The sequence below is a fragment of the Tupaia chinensis genome, unplaced genomic scaffold (genome assembly GCF_000334495.1).
Source record: "Tupaia chinensis unplaced genomic scaffold, TupChi_1.0 Scaffold000459_1, whole genome shotgun sequence".
NCBI lineage: Eukaryota > Metazoa > Chordata > Mammalia > Scandentia > Tupaiidae > Tupaia > Tupaia belangeri.
Window position 1 is genome coordinate 2,696,176 of NW_006159968.1, and position 19,160 is coordinate 2,715,335.

The window sequence follows — 19,160 nt, forward strand, 5'->3', positions numbered from 1 at the left end:
CCTGCTGTGCCTGCCCACTCAGCCTGGCTGAGGATTCTGTGCAGCTGGAAGCACCTAGCTAATGGGCCCTGTCTCTAGACTACAGGGAGAAAAGAAAACGACTTGCCAGAGCTTGGGTAGCATTTCCTCTATGTCAGTGTATCGAGCAAGCACAGGGTACTGGAGCAGGTGTTGATTGCAGTGTTAATGGGACTATGGTGTATTTCAGCTGATGACACTGTTAGCATGGAGGACAGAGGCAGGAGCAGAGCTGCTTGGTCTGGAGAAGGCTGATAACCCTAAGCCAGGTAGAAACCTCCGCCCCTCCCCGAGATACAGCATTTGTGTAGAGGGTTGGATGGATCTGGGAATAGTGACAACGAGGAGCACTTCATAAAAAGCCAAACAGTGACTCAGACTGTTACAGTGCTTGATGGAACTGAGACAGCGTCTCAGTGGGGCCTCCTCCAATTTCTAGTTGATCTGCCCTTTCTAAATAAGGAATCTCAGGTCTGAAGAAGCAGCAAAAAATTCCATCAGCCATGTGGGATATAGTCACTGGCCTGACTCTTCGAAGCTACTGTACTCCCACAGTAGCTAACGTGTATGAAACTTGTGTGCTATGCCAAACATGGGGCTATGAAGTATATGAGCATTGTCTCACGCACTTTTCGCAGCATCCCTGAATTAGGAACTATCACTGTTTCCATTTACAGATGAGGAAACAGTCCCCTAGGTGGTACGTGCAGAGCCGAGAACTGAACTCAAGTCTATTCATCTGTTAAAGCCTTTCCAGACCCACCAGGGTTATTGGCTAAAAGTCTGAACTCATAAAAACAGCTATCAAGGGCCTTTCAGACCATCTGCTTCCATGTTCTCATTTCACGGATGTAGACACTGAGATCTGGGGAGAGGAAAGAACTTCTCCAGCCTCCTGCAGTGAGTAAAACCCAGAGCTGGAAATAGAACTGAAATGTGTAGCTTCTTCAGCTAATCCTTTGGGCCAGGCACTGTGATCCCAAAAGAAAAATCATAGCATCTTGCTCCAACAGATCAGCTGGTGAGAGAACATGGCATGTGAGCAGGATGTGATGTTCTCCGTTCATTGATGAATACCTAACGTACGGATGATGATTGCATGTCACAGAGTGGGTGACTCCTATGGGAGATAAGAACAAAATCCTATGTGAATATAGAGAGGAATGTAGAGAGGATTGTCTTTTTTGTTTGTTTTTAGAGAGATTTTTGCTATAGGGCACACGTACGCCTTGGACGGACAGACATAAAGAAAGCAACAAATCACCCCCTCCCCCGTCCCAGGGGGATGACCACACCATAATCCTTTCTCTTCCATTCTCTTCTTGGAATTTTGAGCATGCATATACATGCATGCACCCAGCATGAGTTCTTAAATTGCCGGGTCTAGGACTTGAACCGTGGTGAACTATGTGGGAGTACATTATGCCACCTGCTAGTCCCAAAGATTTTTCTAATACTGTTTTAGGAGCAAGAGAGGATGAATGATTAGCTCTTAGAGGACAAGAACTGTCTACCCCTAACTACTGGCATTGATAAGTGATTGGCAAATAGCTTATGGAATGAACAAATTAATAAGAAAGGCAATAAAAGAGGTGATACTTGAGCTGAACCTTTAAGAGGAGAAAGGGTGTATGAAAAAAAGAAAGCAGGTGAAGAGGACAAAACAGGCTTGTGAAGGGCCTGCCATGGTTCGAAGAAATTACAAATATGGTGCAATTATATATACATATGGTGAATTATATGTACAATTAGGTATACATATGGTTGAATTTATGTGTGTGTGTGTGTGTGTGTGTGTGTGTGTGTGTGTATACAGAGTGTTTTGCCTGAGAGTGTGCGCACTCACTGGATAGAGAGACAGACATAGAGGGAAAGTGAGAAATCACCCCACAGGGATATGACCACACCGCAATCCCTGTTCCTCCATTCTTCCAGGAACTCGGGCACGCATTCACCTGCGTCCGGTGTGAATTTGAATCCACCTGGTCTGGGACTCCCGTTCAGTCATGTGGGAGTTGAGCAACCAACGTAACTGCTACATCATCTGCTGGTCTCAAGACCTAATATATTTTAGAGCTCTGCTATTAAAAGTGCATATGTTTATAATTGTTAGATCTTAATTGAACTGACACTTTTATCAATAGATAACGTCTTCCTTTGTCTCTTGTAACAATTCCTGTCTGAAAGTCAGTTTTCAAGTCTGATACTGTTATAGCAGCCCTGCTCTAGTTTGGCACTGTTTGCCTAAAATAGTATTTTCTATCTTTTCACTACTAACTTATTAAGGAACTTCAAAAAGTTCATAGAAAAATGGAATTAAAGTATAAGTTTATTTTGGTGCAAAGAGTTTTTTGAAGGATTCAAAAATTCTGGAGACCTCCCTGAGTCCTCTGGGCATGCATTTGCCCATGATCTGGGGCTGGCTGGAGGCGGGGGCGGGTTGCAGCACTAAGACTCTGCTGAGGTATTCCCTCTCTGTCTTTGTCTGTCTCTGTCTCTCTTACTCATGGAAGAAAAGAAAAAAAAAGACAAACTTTAAAAAAGTCTGTTAAGTCCTTGCACAGTTTTTGCATGGTGCATATTTTCCATGATATGCTTAAAAACTCCCAGTGTTCGTGTCTTCAGATCTAGAGTGAGCCTATTGAAGGCTGTAAGAGGTTGGATCATGCTCTGTTAATTCTGCCATAACGTGAGCTGATTGGGGGGACCTGATTTACCTGCCTAGATTGTTGGGACTTTACTCTGTGATACACGAGGAGCTCCCAGCTGTGTGTGCAAACCAGGGCTTGGCACCATCAGCTATCTCCATGAGAAAAATTATACTGGGTGTAGAGAGTGGAATTGAGGCAAGAGGAAGCAGTGCAGGGCCCCCTCTCCTGGCCCTTTGGTCTTTATCTCCCGCTCTCCTTGCCATTTTGTTTCTAGCTCAGAGAGAGGCACAGCCCTGAAGGCACTCCCCAGCCTTGTGTGATGCCTGATACTGCTCAGCTCAGACATGCACCACGCTGCAGATCCTGAGAGGCACGAAAGGAATCATTTGGGATGCTTTCAGTTATTCTGTGTGGGCCAGCAGGTGACATGGTGGTTTGGTTAAGGCATGGGACTTCCATATGACCTGTTCTGCAGTTTGAGCCCCAGACCTGGTGGCTGGAAAAACACCAGGAACGTGTACGTGCATGCCCAGAATCCCAAGAGGAGAATGGAGAAGGGATTGTGTGTGGCCATTCCCCCTGGCCGGGCAGTGGTGAATTCTCAATTTCCTCCTCTCTCTGTCTTTCTGGTGAGTGCACTTCACCCTGTGACCAAAAAGCTAAAATAAAATAAAATAATTACTTTTTGTACTTTTTTATATGTGTAGTGTGAGACCCTGACATTTGATGACATGTATGGTTTGTAGCTGTTACATGCCTCACGTCGATATGCACACAATATGCATATTGGAGGAGAAAGAAAATGAGTAAATAACTGAGAGAAAATGCAGGTCAGGTCTTGAAAGGGGAGGGAAACACCTCAGCCTTATTGAAATTCCTTGAATGACCCTGGTGCGTGCTATTTTGCTCTTTGCCCTGATGTTGCTGGGATTCAGCTCGTGGGGACAGAATGTAACCAGCCAAATGCTAACTGAAGTTCCCATAAGACTTCACTCATTAATCTATTGAAGACAAAGCAGAGTGACACGGGGGATGTGCCCGGCTAGGGACTGAGAGACCAGAGTCCCTCACCAGCTCTGCACGAAATCACTTATGGCCACTCACAAATCACTCAAACCCTGGTGAGCACGTTTCCTTTCTGTAAGGTGAAGGAACAAGAATAGATTTTGTTTGTTTGAGGTCTCTTGAAAGTTCTAGTTAATAAAGTTTGGGGACAAGCTTGGCATTGTGTCAAGTCAGAAAAAGGGAGCATTAGAAAAAATATTTCAGCTGTGACTTATGTCCTCGTGTTTGTGTTCCAAGGGGATGCTGAATTTTGGCCCCTTCCCATGCCTGTGACAGACATCACTAATCAATAATGGAAATTTTCTCAGTAACTTGGCAGCAATCTGAATCTTTTCAACACAGTATTCCACCCCATCCTGGTGGGTTTGCAAGATAAAAAAATGATCTGTTAACCCTGTTCCAAGCGAATAGAGCAATTCTCATTAGGAGATGACTCAAATGTCCTTTCCAGCGATGACTCATAGGGGCAAGCACCCCTGCACACAGTGGGTGCCTTACGTCTGATGTCAGCATCCTGTTATGGTCTGAAGTTGGTCACTGCCTTTTGGGTTATGTCTTCTGCTCAGTAACAAAGATCTAGGATGGTGGCTGAGGGTCAGGACAGACATGGCTGATGATGATGTCAGCAACACCTGCTGTTAGGCTGGTCTGTTCTGCCTTCACCTGGCCAGGGAGAACATTTCTGCTCATCCTTAATAGCAGACAGACAAGAATTCTGAGTAGGAGAGTCAATGAGTCAGCTGCTGCCTTCTCCCTCTGTCTAGGATCTGTTGTGGACGACAGATGCCTGGAAAGCTGCCCATGAACAAACAACTATAATCAGAGTAGGAACCAGCAGGGGTCTCTGGGAACTACCTGCGGGTGCACCTGGGGCTTTCTCTTCAAAACCAGGAATCCAGAGGAACCGAAGGGAAGAGACTGTCCTCTCGCACTGGACTGGTAGCAGCTAGGCCACCCTCCTTGCCCTTCACCGGCTCTAGCCACACCCCGTTCTCTGCAGGTGTGTGTGCAAACCAGGGCTTGGCACAATCAGCTATCTCCATGAGAAAAATTATACTGAGTGTAGAGAGTGGAATTGAGGCAAGAGGAAGCAGTGCAGGGCCCCCTCTCCTGGCCCTTTGGTCTTTATCTCCCGCTCTCCTTGCCATTTTGTTTCTACCTCAGAGAGAGGCACAGCCCTGAAGGCACTCCCCAGCCTTGTGTGATGCCTGATACTGCTCAGCTCAGACATGCACCACGCTGCAGATCCTGAGAGGCACGAAAGGAATCATTTGGGATGCTTTCAGTTATTCTGTGTGGGCCAGCAGGTGACATGGTGGTTTGGTTAAGGCATGGGACTTCCATATGACCTGTTCTGCAGTTTGAGCCCCAGACCTGGTGGCTGGAAAAACACCAGGAACGTGTACGTGCATGCCCAGAATCCCAAGAGGAGAATGGAGAAGGGATTGTGTGTGGCCATTCCCCCTGGCCGGGCAGTGGTGAATTCTCAATTTCCTCCTCTCTCTCTGTCTTTCTGGTGAGTGCACTTCACCCTGTGACCAAAAAGCTAAAATAAAATAAAATAACTTCACCCTGTGACCGAAAAGCTAAAATAAAATAAAATAAAATAATTACTTTTTGTACTTTTTATATGTGTAGTGTGAGACCCTGACATTTGATGACATGTATGGTTTGTAGCTGTTACATGCCTCACGTCGATATGCACACAATATGCATATTGGAGGAGAAAGAAAATGAGTAAATAACTGAGAGAAAATGCAGGTCAGGTCTTGAAAGGGGAGGGAAACACCTCAGCCTTATTGAAATTCCTTGAATGACCCTGGTGCGTGCTATTTTGCTCTTTGCCCTGATGTTGCTGGGATTCAGCTCGTGGGGACAGAATGTAACCAGCCAAATGCTAACTGAAGTTCCCATAAGACTTCACTCATTAATCTATTGAAGACAAAGCAGAGTGACACGGGGGATGTGCCCGGCTAGGGACTGAGAGACCAGAGTCCCTCACCAGCTCTGCACGAAATCACTTATGGCCACTCACAAATCACTCAAACCCTGGTGAGCACGTTTCCTTTCTGTAAGGTGAAGGAACAAGAATAGATTTTGTTTGTTTGAGGTCTCTTGAAAGTTCTAGTTAATAAAGTTTGGGGACAAGCTTGGCATTGTGTCAAGTCAGAAAAAGGGAGCATTAGAAAAAATATTTCAGCTGTGACTTATGTCCTCGTGTTTGTGTTCCAAGGGGATGCTGAATTTTGGCCCCTTCCCATGCCTGTGACAGACATCACTAATCAATAATGGAAATTTTCTCAGTAACTTGGCAGCAATCTGAATCTTTTCAACACAGTATTCCACCCCATCCTGGTGGGTTTGCAAGATAAAAAAATGATCTGTTAACCCTGTTCCAAGCGAATAGAGCAATTCTCATTAGGAGATGACTCAAATGTCCTTTCCAGCGATGACTCATAGGGGCAAGCACCCCTGCACACAGTGGGTGCCTTACGTCTGATGTCAGCATCCTGTTATGGTCTGAAGTTGGTCACTGCCTTTTGGGTTATGTCTTCTGCTCAGTAACAAAGATCTAGGATGGTGGCTGAGGGTCAGGACAGACATGGCTGATGATGATGTCAGCAACACCTGCTGTTAGGCTGGTCTGTTCTGCCTTCACCTGGCCAGGGAGAACATTTCTGCTCATCCTTAATAGCAGACAGACAAGAATTCTGAGTAGGAGAGTCAATGAGTCAGCTGCTGCCTTCTCCCTCTGTCTAGGATCTGTTGTGGACGACAGATGCCTGGAAAGCTGCCCATGAACAAACAACTATAATCAGAGTAGGAACCAGCAGGGGTCTCTGGGAACTACCTGCGGGTGCACCTGGGGCTTTCTCTTCAAAACCAGGAATCCAGAGGAACCGAAGGGAAGAGACTGTCCTCTCGCACTGGACTGGTAGCAGCTAGGCCACCCTCCTTGCCCTTCACCGGCTCTAGCCACACCCTGTTCTCTGCAGTTTCTGGTCTAAGGCCCCAGGCCTGGCCCCTCCCTTCTGTGGGACCCGCTGTCTGAGCTTGGAGACTCAGTTCCCTGTATGTTTAAAGGGGATATAAATGCAAAAATGATGATGCTCTTCTCATAAACGTTGCATTCAGGGGTAAAAGAGAAAATGTTGTGCCAAAGAAATTGTGGGGTTTTCCTCTTTTTCTTGTCATTGAGGGTGTTAAGCCTCCTATTTTATTTCTTCAGGCCCAGCTTTGTTGCTTACAAAAGGATCCAGCCATGGGTGAGAGGAGGGCAGAGGGGGTTCCCCAGCACCAAACCTCATCCCTCACACCCGCTTCTGCAAAGGCTGCCCAGCCTCCCTTGTCTGCTGCCCAGCAGAGGTCTGGTCTGGAGTGTCCTGACAGGATGCACGGATCTTGTTCCCAGGCCCCTGTATCTCACACTTCAGCGACTGTGCAGCTCTGTCTGCTGCCCAGCTTGGTTGGAAGATCACAGAGGGTGAGGAAGGCATGGAAGCATGTAGGAGACAGTGCCTGATTTAAGGGCGGGGCTGAGACCCCTGAGCCTGGCAGGCGTCACTCGCAAAGACAGGGAGTTGCTGCCGACAGAGGGCGGCCAAGACCCCTGCCACAAGCCCTTCCTCAGCCCTTCAGGTTACTGAAGAGAACTGTGGGCAAGGAGCGGAAAGGAGGGAGACAGGGCAGGGAATGCGTAGGAAAGGCAAGGGAGGTCGGGGAGAAGAGAAGTCGGCAATGTGAGAACAACGGAGGAAATGGTCAGGCGATAGAGAAGGAACCGAAATGACAAAGGCCCTAAGAGAAGGAAGAAGGGGTACGATGTGGAAACAGAGAAAGCCAGTGCAGCAGGAGGAGCCCACACCCAGCAACAGTGTCCAGCCGCACACCTGGCTTCCATCAGTGAGACTGATAAATTTGGTCTCAGTGTGAAATACAGTTCCTGTTTTAAAGGCAAATTGGAACTTGCAAAAAGCGAAGGAGTATTTTCCCTTTTCAGGTTAAGCTGGGCTTCCTTGACAATTTGTACTTCATAAAACAGTGATTAGTTTCCAGTCTCTGAAAGCAGATTCCCGAGGTTGGGGGGTGGGGGGGGGGGGGGTGGGGGAAAAAAACAAACCGATGGGTATTTGCTGCCCCCTGCTGGCAAGTGTCTGGTTCTGCCTGCTCCCTTCAGACGGGAACTATTACAGGTTGAAACTGCATTTTTGGTGGTTGGTTAAGGCAGAATTAACCCCTCTCCTGGCTCTAAAATCTGACTATTAGAGCTGAAAAAGAGTTAGGGCTTCAGCCCCACCTCTCCATTAAACTTCAGACTTAGATTTTGATCAGCGTGGTGGAAACTTCCCCTTGGGTGCAAATTTAGCCCGTGCATACATGGCCTCTTACCTTCGCCTTCCTTCTGGCCCTACTGCGTGTCCTCCTGGGCCATTAGCCACACATTGCCCACCCTGTTCCTTGCCTTCAGACGCTCCTGATACTCCTTTTGCGTGGCTTCTCTATTCCATTAGGGCACAAATCCTGCAAAGATTGTCAGGAGTCTCTCATGGGCCCTTCTCGTCGCTCCAGTTCAGCCCTCGCCTTCTGACAGCCCATGGCAACAGCTACCAGACTAGTGTCCCGTTGTGGAGCTGACTTGTATATAGATATGTATGTATGTGGAGGGACACGGGGTGTCTTGTATATAGATATGTATGTATGTGGAGGGACACGGGGTGTCTTGTATATAGATATGTATGTATGTGGAGGGACACGGGGTGTCTTGTATATAGATATGTATGTATGTGGAGGGACACGGGGTGTCTTGTATATAGATATGTATGTATGTGGAGGGACACGGGGTGTCTTGTATATAGATATGTATGTATGTGGAGGGACACGGGGTGTCTTGTATATAGATATGTATGTATGTGGAGGGACACGGGGTGTCTTGTATATAGATATGTATGTATGTGGAGGGACACGGGGTGTCTTGTATATAGATATGTATGTATGTGGAGGGACACGGGGTGTCTTGTATATAGATATGTATGTATGTGGAGGGACACGGGGTGTCTTGTATATAGATATGTATGTATGTGGAGGGACACGGGGTGTCTTGTATATAGATATGTATGTATGTGGAGGGACACGGGGTGTCTTGTATATAGATATGTATGTATGTGGAGGGACACGGGGTGTCTTGTATATAGATATGTATGTATGTGGAGGGACACGGGGTGTCTTGTATATAGATATGTATGTATGTGGAGGGACACGGGGTGTCTTGTATATAGATATGTATGTATGTGGAGGGACACGGGGTGTCTTGTATATAGATATGTATGTATGTGGAGGGACACGGGGTGTCTTGTATATAGATATGTATGTATGTGGAGGGACACGGGGTGTCTTGTATATAGATATGTATGTATGTGGAGGGACACGGGGTGTCTTGTATATAGATATGTATGTATGTGGAGGGACACGGGGTGTCTTGTATATAGATATGTATGTATGTGGAGGGACACGGGGTGTCTTGTATATAGATATGTATGTATGTGGAGGGACACGGGGTGTCTTGTATATAGATATGTATGTATGTGGAGGGACACGGGGTGTCTTGTATATAGATATGTATGTATGTGGAGGGACACGGGGTGTCTTGTATATAGATATGTATGTATGTGGAGGGACACGGGGTGTCTTGTATATAGATATGTATGTATGTGGAGGGACACGGGGTGTCTTGTATATAGATATGTATGTATGTGGAGGGACACGGGGTGTCTTGTATATAGATATGTATGTATGTGGAGGGACACGGGGTGTCTTGTATATAGATATGTATGTATGTGGAGGGACACGGGGTGTCTTGTATATAGATATGTATGTATGTGGAGGGACACGGGGTGTCTTGTATATAGATATGTATGTATGTGGAGGGACACGGGGTGTCTTGTATATAGATATGTATGTATGTGGAGGGACACGGGGTGTCTTGTATATAGATATGTATGTATGTGGAGGGACACGGGGTGTCTTGTATATAGATATGTATGTATGTGGAGGGACACGGGGTGTCTTGTATATAGATATGTATGTATGTGGAGGGACACGGGGTGTCTTGTATATAGATATGTATGTATGTGGAGGGACACGGGGTGTCTTGTATATAGATATGTATGTATGTGGAGGGACACGGGGTGTCTTGTATATAGATATGTATGTATGTGGAGGGACACGGGGTGTCTTGTATATAGATATGTATGTATGTGGAGGGACACGGGGTGTCTTGTATATAGATATGTATGTATGTGGAGGGACACGGGGTGTCTTGTATATAGATATGTATGTATGTGGAGGGACACGGGGTGTCTTGTATATAGATATGTATGTATGTGGAGGGACACGGGGTGTCTTGTATATAGATATGTATGTATGTGGAGGGACACGGGGTGTCTTGTATATAGATATGTATGTATGTGGAGGGACACGGGGTGTCTTGTATATAGATATGTATGTATGTGGAGGGGTACGGGGTGTCTTGTATATAGATATGTATGGATGTGGAGGGGTACAGGGGTGTCTTGTATATAGATATGTATGTGGAGGGATACTAGAGGGTGTCTTGTGTATAGATATGGGTGTATGTGTAGGGGTATGGGGATGTGTGTATTTAAAGATCTTCTGCAGAAAATAGTCCTAACTCTTTGTTTGCCCTACAAAAGCCTTTGTCTTCTATCCAGCCTGTCTCTTTATATCCTTCACCTTTAATTTCAACAGGAGGGGAATGTCTAACCACTGAAATTATTGCTACCCATCCTCTAAACAGTTACAGGGTTTTAGTAAGTGTCCCCTGTGAGCTTGTCGCTGGGGGTCAGAGAAGAACAAGACACGGTCTCTGCTCTCAAGGAGTGGAGCCTGGAAGACCAAGCACACAGGCGCAGCATCGACACCACGTGGGTTACATGCTCTTTAAAAGCTGGCTGTGCTCGGCACAGACCCCGTTCTACTGCTGCATAACAAATTGCTTCTAAAAACATACCTTTCTTAAAATCTCTCAGTGTCTGTGGGTGAAAACTTGGGCACAGTTTACCAGGTCCCTTGCCTGGGGCCTCACAAAGGAGCAAGCCAGGTGTTGGCTGGGCTGTTCCGGCATGTGGGTTACCCTCCATGCAGACATTACAGCGGGTCCCATAGCTGCACCTACAGGGACAAGACAGGTCCCACTTTCAGGTTGCCATCAGCGGGGACTGCTGTCAGGTCCCAGGAGCCACGACAGCTCCTTGCCGCGTAGCCCTCACAAGCCCTACAGGACATGGCAGCCTTCTTACAGCCAGCGGGGGACTCTGGCCCCGTCTGTGAGGACAGAGTCTTACATAACATAATCACGGAGTGACTATCCTATTGTCTTTGCCTTGTAACAAAGCTTAAGCAAAGGAGCGACGTCTGTCATCTTTGCCATCTCCTGTTGTTAGAAGCAAGTCACAGGTTCTACTCGTGCTCGGGAGAAGCAATTATGCAAGGGCAGGAGTCACCGAGGACCGTGGGAGGGCATGCCCCCATGCACATATCCTGTAGAATCCATCCCAGATTTATGTGCACCCCCAAAGGCAGGCAGGTGGGTGGAGTCTCGGAGTCTGGCTCAGGGCTCCTGTTTCTGACAAACTACTTCAGCCACAGGCTTCAGCTACATGTTTGTGGCCAATTAAAGGCAAAGTCATTCATACAAAGCGGTGGTTGTTGGCTAACATCATAGAACTAACGTTTGAGACTATACTGTTTTAGAAATTCTTCAGGTCCAGTTGTGGTGTGTCGGCGTGAGCAGTAAGGCACCACTCCTTGATTCTGGAGTCACATGAGAGGCCTGGGTTTGAATCCCTGGTCTACCTGAATGCTCTGGGTGTGCCTGTGCATGGCTGGCTGGGACGTTGTATTAAGGACTACAGCATGGCAAGATCCCATCAGAGATCTCTATCTCTCTCAGAACAAATAAACTTTTTTTTTTTTCAAGAGAGAGATTTTTGTTATAGGGAACATGTGCTCACCAGAAAGACAGAGAAAGACAGAAAGTGAGAAGTCACCCTCCGGGGGGAGGGCCACACTGCAATCCCTTCTCTTCCAATCTCTTCTCAGGATTTTGGGCACACACACACACATGCACCCAGCATGAGTTTCAAACCACTAGGTCTGGGACTTGAACCAGGGTCAGCCATGTGGGATGCCAACAATATAACCATTATGCCTTCTGCTGGTCCCCAAATAAACTTAAAAAAAAAAAATCCTTCAGCATGTGACTAAGCCATACCCTCTCCTCCACGTGGTCCTTCCTGACTCTCAGTACAAACACCAATGGATGCTGTCTCCAATTTTTGTTTAATGTTTATTGCTTCATATGAGGATACTTCAGAAAGTTTGGGAAAATGCAATCAAAGTACAAGCTTAATTTGTTATAAAAAAACCTTTAAATCCATGTGTAGTTTTTTTTATATTCTGAATTTACATTGCACTTTCTGAAGACTCTTTCAAAGTTCAGCAGCCTCATGCCTTTAGCATTGCAACTTCTACCTCAATGGAACAAAATATTTTACTTGACAGAGGCAGCTCCCCCCTAAGAAGGTTTCTAGTGCCAGGTGCTAAGGCAGGATGTCATGTTTTATCAAGCAAACAAGTCCAAAACATTTTTTCATATTCTGAATTTACATTGCACTTTCTGAAGACTCTTTCAAAGTTCAGCAGCCTCATGCCTTTAGCATTGCAACTTCTACCTCAATGGAACAAAATATTTTACTTGACAGAGGCAGCTCCCCCCTAAGAAGGTTTCTAGTGCCAGGTGCTAAGGCAGGATGTCATGTTTTATCAAGCAAACAAGTCCAAAACAATGACTGCTTGTGAGCATTGCTTGAGTAAAACTGCATTAGAGTGTCTGAGAGTCCCAGGAATGGAATCACACAAGGGAACTTGCTGAAAGAAGCTGTTGTCAGGGAAGGTTCTGGAGCTTGGATATGATCTGTGTTACCAAGAGGTTAGCAGGTGGGTGACAGGGGAAGTGGTATGAGCAGGCAGGGAGGAGGAGCATCAAGACAGGTGACACACAGGCTTGGAGAGAGCTTGGAGAGGCTGCCATTCAGCACGGCCTATCTGGAATAGGGAAGCAGTGGGAAAGTAATGAGGCTGTGAGGAGAGCAGGGTCAGATCATGAAAGGCCCACATGCCTTGCTTAGGGAGAAGATGGAATGGGGTTCTGTATCTGTGACCTTTGCACTTTCTGCACATGTGTATGTTGTTCATGATGCCCATAAGCCATGCTCCAAGTCAACACACATGTAATTGGAATGTCCTAGATAAACTGGGGCATGTTATTGGCTATAGCCAAGCCTAGAATAGCCTTCCAACCTCTTGGCCACAGCTTGCTAGATGCTTCTGGCTCTGTGCTCTCAAACCCTGTGCTGGTCACTTGGATCATAACTTCAACAACGCTTCTTATAATTCTCTGTCCTTTTCCCCTCCTCTGAACTAAGGGGTCCTTGAAAATGCAGATAAGTTTTATTCATGTTTGTATTCTTAAAACCAGTACTGTACTTGGGACAACAGAGGTACCCAGTAAATTGATACTGAATCACACACACACACAAAAATATAGCTAACCTGAAGGCAAATTATCTGCCAACCACTCTTCTTGGCCCCCGACATCGATTGTATCACTGAGTCACTGAGGACATAGGCATGTTTGTGGAATTCACTTTACAGATAAGGAGACCAAAACGTTGGCAAGTTGTGTAACTTGCCTAAGAATACACAAATCATAGAGGAGGAGGATTCTAATCCAGGTCTTATTCATGAATGAATAAAATAGTCATGAGAGCACTGGAGTTTGGACTTGCAGGCTTTTCTCCATGAGCAATTAAGTTTCCTGCACGATTCCCAGGGCCTGGCTGGCCAATGGTGGTAATGTGTGTATGTGAACACCATGATCCCCAACAGCACCCTGGACAATTTCTCACACTGTTATCTCCTGTGATCCTCACAATAGTTGTAACCTCTAGATAGATTTATTATTCCCATTCTTTGGATGAGATCACTGAGGTTCCCAACATCAACAAGCTGCTCAAAATCACCCAAAGAGCAACAGGGCCATGGAATCTTTGGACATCAAGCTCTGTGGTTACTGACACACACTTACCCTGAGAGTGATGATTCCTTCTGATGAATTTCTTTATCCCTCCAGTGGAAACGATCAGCTCTGCCTGGGGAGGTTGCTGTGAGGACGGGATATGTAAAGCTGCGAGTGCTGGGTACTCACTAAATGGTAGTGTTAGAGCTGGGGGTTGTACCCTTATCACACCGTTATCACCACAGAGAAGATTTGGGGCTCAGAGAGTGAATTTCAAGTAAAACGGCCAAGCACAGGAGAAAGTTGGGCATCTTGTTCAGGTTCCTAGGCAGAGTTGGAAACAGGGGATTTCAGCTCTGCAGATGAGCAAGTTGATAGGTCAGAGAATGCGATAAGGATCACCACGGGCCAGAGCTGGTGCTGGGTCCCAGCCAAGGGCAGGAGCAGTCTCTCTATACCTCTGTGTCACCACACCACGAGACAGATGGCTGTCTCTTCATCTGGACTGTGCGCTCCTGAGGATGGAATCAGTTTATCATCCTTGAATTCCAGATTTGTGATCCCAGTGGCTATCGTATTAACACTGATTGACATAATGAATGCATTAACAGAAGAGCAGGGATAGAGCCTAAGTAGGTTGGAGAGTTAGACTACCTAAAGTAGGAGAGCTTGGAGAATGTGCTCTCAAACCTCACCCCTGGACACCCAGAGAACTGATACCGACCACTGAGCCAAAGACTCTCAACAGAGAGGGAGAATTATTTTTCTTTGCTTTGCTCATATGTTCTCTCTCTCTTTCTCTCTCTCTCTCTCTCAACACACACACACACACACACACACACACACACATACACACACAGAGAGTTTATAAAGAGAATCATCTCAAAGGATTATTTGCAGTTTGTTCCAACCTAAGCAGGGGCATGAACTAGATGACCTCATTCTGAATTTTAAAGGACCACCATTCTGCATCTTCACTGTGGTGGTTCCTGCTCTTTCCAGCATTTCAGAAATGTTTCTGAAGCTCTCTGGTTGAAAGATGCTGTTTGCTTCAGTAGCCATGGACTGTGAAAAGGAGTTACGTTTACAGATGATGGCAGAAGCCCTCCAAGTTTATCAGTCTTTGGAATGCAATAATATTTTCTTTCTACCAAGAACATTTCTGTATGTTTTCTATCGTAGTCCTATGTGTGCAGAATATATTATTCATTCATTCATTTATTTTTGATTTACAAAAATTTGGGGTAATTTTTGGTCTTTCAGGATTACAGTTTCTCAGGGTTTGAATAAGATAATCTGGTTTAAATTCCTATTAGCTGTTTCTACTAACTCACTACCTCATTTTCCTTAACTGGAATCATAATTGCTACCTGCCTTATAGGTTGTCATGAAGGTTAATGGGGAGGAGGTGTAAAGCTTCCTCCTGGCTGACATATTCTCCATCTTTACCTACAGAGCAAACTAGAACTACAAGTTTCCTGTTCTCTTTCTTCTGCAGGTTTCTGATTGTCCTGGGGTGCTTGATCCTGGCTGTCCTGACTACATTCAAGGAGTACGAGACAGTCTCGGGAGACTGGCTTCTGTTACTGGTAAGACTGCTGATCTGCTGTGATGTGTGCTCTGGGCAGACAATGGCGGCGGGGCTTCCATGGCACCTAGGGTACCATTCTGCCTGAACAGCACTGGCTTCCTGGCATCTCTGGCCAAGTCTAGGCCCAAGAAATAGCAATGTCTCCGTCACTTGTGAGGCCTGCCCTGGCACAGGTGGAGTAAACAGTAGCCTTTCTAGTAAAGATTGGCTAATTCAGATGAGAGGTAAGGGAAAATAAACTAGATCAAAGTTGTATTTTAAAGTACAACCTCCCAGTCCTCTGAAAGCTACGCATAGGCATATGCGTTCTTAAGCTTGCCTCTGCTTTTCTGTCTCCCAGCCCCTAAGCCCTGAGGATCTCTTATTCTCTTCAAGACCAAGTACAAAATTCTATTGCGTGTAAAACATCCTTCCTTGAAGCTTCCATGTATTTTCACTCTCTGTTCTCCATTGGGTGGTGAGGAAGAGAGTGGGCTTAGGATTCTTGGACAAGTTGCTGAATGCTAGCCTGACTCAGTTTCCTCACGTCCTCACCTGAAGAAAACACGTGCGGCCAGGTGAGGAGCAAATGTTCCTGTGGGCTGGACCTCGGCCTCAAGGCCTGGCTTAGAGGAAGCTCCAGGAAAGGCTTGCTCCTTCTATGACCCTAGGACTGACAAGGCAGGCGGGCCCTTCAGTCTGGCACTCTTACCAGATTAGGTGTCAGCCCTGCCTGCCTCTTCAGGGCAATGCTGACTGCAGGAGTGGGGCCCCACCCAATCCTTCTTTCAGGGCAGAACTGCTAACCCCCTCGTTGACTTCATCACACACCAAACATGCAGCTATGACTCCAGAGCCAGCAGATGGCAATAGACGTTCATACTGCGTGGCCCATACTCGGACCTAAGTGCGTGAATATGGGAAGTCACCCAGTTCCAGGAACTAGGTTTTCAGGACACCTGTGGAACTGAACATCTCAGGGGTCCCAGAGCAGTCACAAAAGAGAGAGAGGCAAAGGTGTGAGTGTTGGATTGTCATGAGAAGGATGCTGTGTCCTGGGAAGCAGCATGATTTAGTGCTTATTCACATGGGCTCTGGAGCCTAATTACCTGAACTTGGGGTTCATTGCCTCAGGAAATCTGCTTAACCACTTCATGATTTGGTTTCACAAAATTTAAGATGAGGATACTATTATGAGTCCTTGGGGTGATGCTTGACACAGGAGCAATACCAGTGGCCGGGCAGTGGGTGAAATTAGTAGGTGGTGATTCGCTGACACTTCTCTTTTCAACCCAAATGCACTTCTTAGGGACTTTAGTTACACACACACACACACACACACACACACACACACACACACACAGCATCTTTTCTATAGGATACATGTGCTTGCCAGAGAGAGATGAGGTTCAAGTAGTGAGAAATCATCCTACGGATGGGACAGCCATGCCATAAACCTTCTCTACCATTCTCCTCAGGGGATGCTGGTCACACATATCCACACATACATACCCAGTGTGTGCTTTTGAAGCCACCAGGTTCAGGGCTCTAACTGCAAAGTTAGCCACATGGGACCCAGCTGCCTTAACTACCACACCAGTGGCTGGCCCTTAGTGTATTAAAGGTACTTTACGAAGCAATGATTTATTGGAGCAAAACCACAGAAAAACAGAATAAAGGATCACGTGCATATCAGGGACAGTCAGCACCTCAGAACGAAGGAGCCCTCCCAAACTGAATGGAGGTGACGACTGTGTTCTCCTCCTCCCCACCCCTAGCCTCCTCCACCACCAAAACTAGAGACAACAGAAACCCAGTCTTCAGGTCCTCGGAGCAGAAACCGCTCATCCTAGTTCAGACAGTTGGGGCCCAGCTAACATATGCTCTTCTGTGCAGGAAACATTTGCTATTTTCATCTTTGGAGCTGAGTTTGCTTTGAGGATCTGGGCTGCCGGGTGTTGCTGCCGATACAAAGGCTGGCGGGGACGACTGAAGTTTGCCAGGAAGCCCCTGTGCATGTTGGGTAAGCCCTGACCCTGAGACTAGTGGTCTCCTCAGTCCTCTTTCGGTGCTGTTTCTCTGAGGAAATTTGAAGCAGCTCTTCTGGGAAAGCACATGCATTGTGGAGGCCAACTCAGTCTCTGCCCCTGACCCAGGGAGGAGCAGCCTTTAGGGTGCTGAAATTCCTTTCTGTGGCCTTTCCTCATAGTGACTGTGCAGAGCAGTGACTCTCAATTGGGGATAAACTTGGGTGGTAAAGGAGCCAGCAGGCTGCAGGGTGGTGAGCCTTCCCAGTCTCCAGACTAGTAGCCCAGTCATCAGGTTAACCAAAAGTATCCTACATTTCCAAGCCGGCTGGGGTGAGTGTGACACCATTGCAGTTAAGAAGGTAGTTTTTTGTTTTTTCCAAAGAATTTGTTTAATTTCTTTTATCATTATAATAATAATAATAATTAATTTGCAGAGAAAAAGAGGGAAAGTGAGAAAGCAAGCTGCCAAGTCTAGGACTTGAACTGTTGCCAACCATGTAGGAATCCAATGCCTCAACCATCATGTTACCTGCTGGCCCCAAGAAGTTCGTTTTGTGGGACTACATTAGGCCCATGTTCCATAGGTAGAAATGGACTCACCGAGCTGAGTCACTTTCCAGTCACATGGGTGCTAGGCAGCCAATTCCATCCTAATACCCAGGTCTGGGGGAATCGAGCACCACAATCTCTCCCACCACCATCTTCCTTATCTCTTGATCCAGATGTTGCTTCTGAGAGGCATCACAGGACTCTTTCCATTGGCTGTAGGCATCTTGATAGAAGAGCAGGTGGAAGTCCTCACAACCTGGTGCAGTTTAGACTTACGTGTTCCCATCTACTAAAACCCATGTAGTGACAAGACAATGGCTCACTGACCAAGAGTTGGGTGTCTTGGTGCTTTGAATCCCTGAGAAGGCTGAAAGTTCAGGACCACAGGATGTCAGGATTGGTTGGATCTCCAAAGATAGTTAGTCCAAGGTGCTCTCCTGTCTCATGCTCCAGCACCCTCCATGGTAGCTTTAAGTGGTCCCCCAGATGCTGCTTGCAAGCCCCCAGTCAGAGTGCTCATGACCTATCAAGATATTTATCCCATCTTAACTCCACAAATTCTCCTCAGGTATTTGAGTCTAGCCATGCCGTTCCTCCTTCCTCCTCCAGCAGTTTGCTTTTACCCAGGAGAAGTGTGGTTAGTGGATGCACCTACACTCTATGCCATGTGCTCTCAGCTTCCCAGTTACTGTGCTCTGGGCACACTACTCATTCTCCACTTGTAGAGAGGACTGTATAAAGTCCTACAAGCATGTATGGCCAGCCCACAATTTTGGAGGACTTGGCTTACCACAGAGTTCATATTTCTTTCTTCTCCCTTCCTTTACCCTCTTCCTAAGTTTACTCCCACTTTCCTTTTCTTCCTCTCTCCTTTCCTTCCTTCCAAGGCTTTTGTAAGTGCGATGATAATAAGGCCTCTTTTTCTTCTTTGGAGTGACCCAAGGCAGAGCTTCTGTGTATGTGCTGCAGGAAGAGGATGGTGAGGGAGTGTCCCCAGATTCAAAGAGATTCCTGCCCAGTTTGAGAATGCCCTGGAATATAGATCCTGGAACCCTCCAGGACAGGTGCACTCCCCATGGAGCAGGCTGCATTATTCCAGGATGGGCTGCAGTAATGGGTTCTAGGCCACCATCCTGCCTTCCCTGGAGTGATAGGGCTGGACTCAGAATCACACTATTCCT

At 46.6% G+C, this 19,160-nt stretch overlaps 1 protein-coding gene across 1 annotated transcript in view; it reads left to right on the top strand.

Moving 5' to 3' along the window:
- Positions 1 to 19,160, top strand: part of KCNQ3 (potassium voltage-gated channel subfamily Q member 3) — a 115,882-nt gene that overhangs the window by 36,181 nt on the left and 60,541 nt on the right. The window contains exons 2-4 of the mRNA XM_027774586.1: positions 14,870 to 14,994; positions 15,329 to 15,419; positions 17,297 to 17,423. Of these exons, the coding sequence (XP_027630387.1) occupies positions 14,870 to 14,994; positions 15,329 to 15,419; positions 17,297 to 17,423 (343 nt within the window). The remainder of the gene's footprint in view (positions 1 to 14,869; positions 14,995 to 15,328; positions 15,420 to 17,296; positions 17,424 to 19,160) is intronic.